Source organism: Pygoscelis adeliae, unplaced genomic scaffold (genome assembly GCF_000699105.1).
Source record: "Pygoscelis adeliae isolate BGI_AS28 unplaced genomic scaffold, ASM69910v1 Scaffold592, whole genome shotgun sequence".
NCBI classification, from domain to species: domain Eukaryota; kingdom Metazoa; phylum Chordata; class Aves; order Sphenisciformes; family Spheniscidae; genus Pygoscelis; species Pygoscelis adeliae.
In genome coordinates this window covers 31,243-38,605 of record NW_008824294.1, presented here as the reverse complement: position 1 = coordinate 38,605, position 7,363 = coordinate 31,243, and the positions used below count along the sequence as shown (strand labels likewise).

The 7,363-nt window shown below is 56.0% G+C and overlaps 1 protein-coding gene across 2 annotated transcripts; it reads right to left on the bottom strand.

Annotated features, from left to right (window-relative positions):
• Positions 1-2,315: 2,315 nt before the first annotated feature.
• Positions 2,316-7,298, bottom strand: WBSCR22 (Williams Beuren syndrome chromosome region 22). Of its 2 annotated transcripts, XM_009318839.1 has the most exons (11): positions 7,209-7,298; positions 6,888-6,970; positions 6,694-6,790; positions 5,786-5,882; positions 5,396-5,446; positions 4,711-4,796; positions 4,440-4,485; positions 4,056-4,117; positions 2,850-2,939; positions 2,623-2,708; positions 2,324-2,528 (listed from the first exon to the last, which is right to left on the bottom strand). In XM_009318839.1, the coding sequence occupies exons 1-10, from the start codon at positions 7,274-7,276 to the stop codon at positions 2,654-2,656; spliced, it is 735 nt and encodes a 244-aa protein (XP_009317114.1). In that variant the 5' UTR covers positions 7,277-7,298; the 3' UTR covers positions 2,324-2,528; positions 2,623-2,653. The 2 variants fall into 2 exon arrangements, with proteins under 2 accessions (XP_009317112.1, XP_009317114.1); XM_009318837.1 differs by having other exon boundaries at positions 2,316-2,708.
• Between the last annotated feature and the right edge of the window lie 65 nt (positions 7,299-7,363).

The window sequence follows — 7,363 nt, the reverse complement described above, 5'->3', positions numbered from 1 at the left end:
TTGCCCACCTCTTGGTATCTGCCTGCCCCTGCCACCTCCTCCTGACGCAGTGCCCTTCTGCCTGCTCATCCCCTGGGCCATCCAGTGAGGCACCCGCACTTGGTGGCATGTTGTGGGAGCAGCTGGGTGCCCTGTGCCCTCCGCCGTGCCCACTACATGGATGCAGCCACTCGGGGGTGGCCTGAGCCTGCTGGCAGCTTGGAGGAGCCCTGTGTTGCTACTGGCCATTTTCCTCAGGCTCAGGGCAGGGCTCTGCCCTCACGTTCCTCGGGAGACTCCAGGGCTCCAGCTGGCCCATGCACATGCCAAAGCACTACAGAGGAGCCCAGAGCAGGGTAGGCCAAGCTCACAGCCACACACTGGGATAGGGACCGGACACGAGCCCAGATGCTGGTAGCAGGGAAAGGGCACTTGATGGCAGCAAGTACCGCAGCTGGAGGTAGCATGTCACCTCCCCGCTCTGACGGGGGTGAGCGCAGGGCTGCTCCAACCCCACGCTCCTACACCCTGGCTGAGTGCTGTAGCACAGGCGCTGGCCCCGTGTGTGGTGCTGTGGGCGCAGGGTGAAAGGCAGCGGGCCCTGCCACTGTTACCCGAGGTCCCACCATACAGCCCCTGGTTGCATTCAGCCACCCTTGGGAAACGTGTCCAGCCCGGGTCCCCTGCCCCGCCCAGCCCAAGCCCCCACTGGGTGCGGCCACAAGAACATCCAAGACCGGAGCCCGCTTCTTTCACAGTCCAACGACTGATGTGAGCTACAGCACTGCAGCCTGCATGCGCAAAAGGGCTTGGGGCACTGGGACCCCTGCAAGCAGGGGCAGGCCGGCTTTGGAGACCCCCTCCGGGGCAGGAGGCAGGCGTGGGCAGGGTCCTAGCTCTGTGGGGATGTGTCTGCCTACAGGAAAGGGAGCTGGAGGTGATGCACGAGTGCCTGCTGCTCCTGCCCCTGTGCAGCTCCCTGCCACCACAGTCTGCACTCTGCTCTGCTGAGCCAGCAAGAGCGCTGGGCCCCCTCCTCCGGGAAGCAATAACACTGCTGGCAGGGCTGCTCCTGGGCAGGCAGGCAAAAAAACTCCTCTCAGGCTCTCACCCTGCAGCGATGCCCACTGCTAGCACAAGGTGACTTTTTTTTCTTCCAAGCAGCGGCTTTTGTGGCACAAGCTCACATGACATCAGGGCTGTGACCCACCCCTGTCAAGGCACGAGGCCAAGAACAGCACTGGGGGGATTCTGGCACTTGCTTCTTCCTTGTTGGTACCACCACCGCCAGCAGCCCCCCAGCAGCAGGAGTCGGATGGAGCCACAGTCGGCGATTCTGCCACTGGCACTTTGCTGGGATCCTGCAGGCAGCGGTGGCCCCAGGCTCCGACACGAGGGAGGCAGAGGAGCAGGCTGCCATCGCTGCCCCACAGGCAGGCTCACACTGTCCTCGCTGTGAGGGGAGGGTGTTTTGGTGCAATAATTACCCCTGCACTACGGGAAGCCCCGTTCAGTTCCTTTTTACCTACCTGTCGTTGCATGTACAGACCAAATCACCAACAGTGTGGTTGTGCTTTGGAGAGACATTTCACTTTTTCTTTCCAGCCCCCAACCTTAGACCACCTGTCCTTTGGGTTACACCACCTCTGTTCCAAGTGCCACCTGCCCTCCCAGTGCTGGGAGCGTGTCGATGCAGTATTCCACGAGCAGTGTGGGGCACGCACAGCTTGCACTCAAACTGGGGATTGTTTTTTTTGTAATTAATGTACTTGAAGGCTTTCCGAGCCCCCCGTGGAGTTGTACTGTTGCTGTACTGTGAGCTAAGTGTCCTTGTTTTCTATGTGGATCTTGACCCTGGCTTGCTGTCTCACTGGGCTGGATGACACTGTATGTTGCCCCTTTTCTCCTTCACCCTTTCCCTCCCTGCTAGCCTCCCTTTCTTCTCCCAAAGCTTTGGGTGCAAAACAGCTTCCCATTTTGTGGAATTTTTATGTAGAATAAACATTTGTAACTGTAAAGCTCTGGCTGGCACCTCTCTGTTTCAGGGGAAGGGAGGAGGTGATGGGGAGCAAGGGCTGGGGTACGGAGAACCCCAGCACCCTGGGAACACTAAAGCATCAGGGTAGGCCTGATGCGAAGCGCCCACAGGAGTAATCGCCACAGGAATAACACTTCTGCCAGGAGGAAGATTTGCCCTCATGGGACACACCTATATACTACGACACACCTATATACTACCTGACTCCCTGCCTGGGGGCAGAGGGGAAGCTGGCAGGGAACTAGGTGCTACCTAGTACTCCCCTGCACTGAGGGGCAGGACACAGAAGACCAGCAACACTTCTGACTCATTGACTGTTTAGTGAGGAGGCTGGATATAATGTTCTGGCTCACCTGGAGCTCCAGACGGCTCGCTGCACTCTCGGGAAGATAAGCAATGGCACTGCAGACACCAAGTGGCCAGAGCACTGTGTGCCACTCTACCTTCACCAGAAAAACAGGGCTGGAAGCTTTGCAGTTGGCTATTGGGCAGCACCTGAGCCAGTTTACACCTGCAAGAGCCACAATGACCTGTCCCAGCAAGTCCCAGGCCTGGGGTGCCCATCTGTGCCATCCACGGGAGGCTCACTGGAGGGACTAACACACCATCTTCCACACCAGCAGCGTCCAGAGCAATTCAGAAGCGAGGGCGGCGCTTTCGACCTGTGTATTTCGTGTCTGCTCGCACTTCCCTGTGGAAAAAAGAAGAGCGCAACTAAGCTCAATCCACAGGTCATTCTGGGAGGGGAAGGGAAGCAGGTTCGTGGCAGGAGTTTGAATGGAACGTCAGGGTTCAGTCAGCCCCAGCTGAAGCAGGACCCAGCTGAACTTACTTGCCCTGTCGTCGTCTACGCTCCTTCTTCTCAAGGATCCAGTCCCGGCTTTTCTTCACAGACTTGCCCTTGGCGTTTCTGAACCGTGTCCTACAGAGAAAGCAGACAGCAGCTGGAGAGGAACTGAGGTGGGGTGCATGGTTTTCTGCCCTGGAGGATTGCCACCCGGAACTGGGCATGTCCTCTGCCTCATAAAACCAGAGAGTACGCCTCCCACCACCCCTGGGATGAAAGAGGCTCGGCCAGCACTGGGGCAGGTGGCCACAGTCCCAACCGCAGACGCACTGGGGGAGGAGGCTGCTTTCAGCCCCAGCTCTGAGCCGAGGGATACCTACCCTTCATGGGCTGCAGCAGGCCAGCTCTCCCTGTGCCATGTCTGACACACCAGCAGCACGCTGGGCTCTGGGATCTCGGGGGAATACGGGCTTAAGCACAACCACCTTCTTGTCTGCTCTACTCTGAACAAAGCAGACAAAGCCTCTGGCTTCCCAACAAGTTGCCAGTTCTGCTATCGCCCTCCAAGACCAGGTACCCCCTGGACTAAGCGAGCAGAGAATAGCGGTGTGAGAGGCAGGAAAACATGGCAGCCACAAGCTCCTGGCAGCCACGACGACTTTCCTCTGTTTTTTGTTCTCTGTCTCTCCCACTAGCTGCAAGAGGGGCTCCTCCCTGCACCACTACCGTGGGAGGAGACCTGTCCAGCAGGAGAAACCCCCAGGCCACAGCTAAGCAAAGCTAAGCGAAGAATTTGACAGCAGAAGAAACTGAACACCAGGCTTCAGGCACAGCACCTGCCTCCCCAACAAAAAAAGCCTTGCTTGGCATCACCAGCACTGCAAGCATTCCACCTGCCATCACCACTGGCCTACACTACAGCGCTGAGCTGGAGAGCCAAGTGCCAGACAGAAAGCGCACCTCAAACCGAATGCTCAGCTGCAGCTCTAGGGTAAGCATCAACAACAGCCCCACGACACCACAGCAAAGCCCTCCAAACCAACCCATTCCATTCCTTGTGTCTGGGGCCCTTCAATAAGATAAAGCAGTGCCCATCTGGGCTGCCAAGGGTCCTCACAGTGCCCCCAGTCCCTTCCCTTCAGTCGCTTCTCACATGGCAGTGCTGTGGTCCTCAGTCAGCAAAACCCAGCCCCTATACCCCTCACGCTCCTTGCTCGGGGAGGACTTGCAGCTTCACCCCCCACACAGTACCTCTCATTGGTGAACTTTGCCTGGTGTGTCTCTTCTCCATCAGCACACTCAGTACCAAGGCCCTGAAAAGCAAAATTGGGAAGTTTCGCTCTCCTCTGGAGCAGACAGAGCTAACAGTTATGCCACGTAAATTAAGGGGAACCCAGGCCTCTGCAAGGGGAAGGACTGGAGCAGCAACAAACTGGTCTTCCAGAAATTGTGGCAAAGAAACCAGATCTCAGGGAGAGCAGGGGTTGGTGAGACTGACAGCAAATGTATAAATGAAGTCACATCTGTATGCACAGAGCTGCCTGGCTGCCACTCTGTGACTTCCCCTCGCCCACAGCTCTTCCGCATCACCCAGCAGCCAGGAAGGCAACTCTGCGGCCTCACGGAGCTCCTCACCTTCGGTAATGTGCCAGATGCCCCAACAAAGAGACAAAGGAAGAACCTGAAAGAACAAGAATAAGGAGCATGAAGCTGGATCCAGCATGCGATTCCCAGTCCCCAAGCAAGACTGAGATTGTTTATAACAGAGTCAGGTCTAAGCTGTAACCTCTGTCCAAGGTAACCTGACTGTATCATGGGAGAGAGAACAGCTCGGCGGAAAAAAAAAATCACTGCTAAACCCAGGCCTCACCCCAAACACACACATACACAGAGACCCAGGACTCACTTCTTGGCTTTGGCGCTGTTGGGGTAATCTACTACCATTCCTCCGGTAAAGCCAGCTCTCATGGCTTGGGCCGTGATGAGCTCCAGCTGGAAAAAGAAGCACGTGCAAAAGTTATTTAGGGGTCATCCACCAGCAATGCCCAAGAGACCTCTGAGCTTGACCACAGCTAACTGTGCATGCCAAAGATGGGTCGTTCCTGCTCCTGTTAAACTCTGCACCAAGCTCCCAGTTCTGCAGTGCCATCTGGACACCAGTCTGCTGCCTTTATTTGGTTCTCCCTACTCCTCAGTCTAGCCTGGGTTAATTGGCACAGCAGACGCCAAGAGAGGGATACTGGGCTGGATTTTCCAGCTCTGGGGAGTTACAGTACAGTGCTGATGACTACAGGCCAGTCTTCACACCCAGTCACGCAGGGGAAAATCCAGGACAGCAGATTCAGATCGTGTTCGGACAATTTCTTTGATTTTAAGGCTCAGCTTAAGACAATCTGTGAAGCAACAGAAATTGCATAGGGCATTCTCCTTATAGGTTTTTTCTGCGCTCTTGAAGAGCTTTACAGATGGCGGGAAGGACAGAGACACAGACCCAATGTGGAGACACATCATGCATTCAGAGCCCCAATCAGCACATGACTTCTCTGCCTGGCTCTGCCTGTACCTCTTCCCCACTGACTGATGTCCTGTACCTGTTCTGAGTTCTCGGGGTACAGCTGCAGGACGGCTCGGGATCCTCGGGCCTACAGGAAATAAAGTCGATCACAAACCTGTCTCAGTGCAGGCAACCCCTCTAGTCACCCAATCCCTAGCCCAGACACTAGCGCCCACCTCCCCAAAGCCTCCTGGAAAACTCTCCCAAGAGAGCTGCTCAGACTGCAGAGCCAGCTCCTCCACAGCACAGCAAGGCACGGGGGTAACAGCAGGGATCAGAGAAGCATGAGGCACCATGCAGGCAGGCAAGGAGATAGGAAATGGGTGCTCCTGCCAGTCCTCCGTTTCAGAGCAGCATTTACTTAAAATACCCGACTTAAATATCTTGCTAAAATGCACCAGCAAGGATGGGAGAGCATGACACTTACCAAGGCGGTATAAAGAGTTGAGAAGAATCGGTAAAGGCGTTTTGGAGGGCTGTGTGATTTCTTATCAGCATTACAAAGCCACTGCACTGCGGAAATACTGGGAAAGAAAACAAGACCCCCGATCTGAGCCATCGATTCTTTCGCAGGGCCTTTGAGCTTACTTCCAGCACTAAGCATGTGCTAGGCTTCAGGGAAACGATTTAATTTTCTCCATGTAGCTTTGCCTTCTGTTCTGCAGTTACATGAACCCCTCTGGAGACTCACTATGCCAAAACCCAACAGGGCGCAGTAATTATTCAAGCACAAAAGAATCACCAAGCATCCCCTTTAGGCCAGGTGCTCAAATAATTCAAGTACTTAGCTGTGGCCCTTGCATGGCCATGCAGGCTTTGCCAATGAGCAATCCCAAACAGAGCATTCGGATCAGCAACGGACAGTCCTTGCTCCCTTCCAGCACCTTTCTGAGGTATTGTCTAAGCAGAAAAGTGTTTCTGTCCCCTTCACCTAGCCCTTCATCCGAAACCCAACCATCAAACCTTTGATCCAGGGACTAACATTCCAGCTGAGCAATGGTACAGACAAACTTTCTGTCTTCCTCCTCGGAGCAGGTCTCAACCCTCCTGGCAACATCCCCAATTTTATTTTATTTACTTCAATAAACTTCCTAGCTCACCAGCACAAAAAAAGACAAGCATCACTTGGGAAACAGCTGTCGGAAGCTGCTTCTACCATCCAGAATCTCAGCAGCTTGTCCCCCAGAGGTGGAGTCAAGTTGCATGGAGCAAAGAAAGCGACCGATAAGGACAGTTGCACTCATCTGTTACGTACCGTATGTGGACCGTGTGTGCTGTACCGACGATGCGGTTATGTGGAGTATCAAGAGAGCTTGCTTATGTACACAAACTCACCTGATACAGCCGTCAAACATGCCGGGCCTGAAGGGAATGCCATGACCCACATCTGCAAGGAGAAGGTCTCCTTCCACCTCCCTCTCCACGGCCACATCTGCACAGAACAGAACGTGGCTCAGGCAACCAGCTCACACCTTCGGGGACCACCTCTGAGGTGAGGCGAGGGTGGCAGGGGAGGAGGGCCTGCTCACCCAGCATGGCAGGGCTGATGTCCATGCCAATCCAGTAGTGACCCTCGTTGGAGATGTAATCCCCGCTCAGCCCAGAGCCACAGCTGAAGGGAGGAAGGGGGGAAAGCGCAGGGATCACGGGCCTGGTCTGAGGGTGACCCTGTCCAGCCACAAGGTCACAGCAGCCCATCCCTGTTCTTCAGCCCACAACAGAGGGATGCCAGTGCCATGGGGCCTGGGTGCCCCTCGCCCCCGCACGCCCCGCCGGCCCCCGCGCCCTGGCCAGCTGAAGCCCCAGACGCCCCGTGTGGGGCCATGAGGCAGGGCAGGGCCCCCTCTCACCCCACGTCCAGGAGGAGGCACGGCCGGTCCTCGGGCAGTCCCAGCAGCTCCACAGCCCGCTCCGACATCTGCGACTGGATCTCCACCACCCGGGAACTGCAGGACACGGCCAGACCACGGGCAGCAGGCGGCAACCCCCCCGCCACCGCCTCACG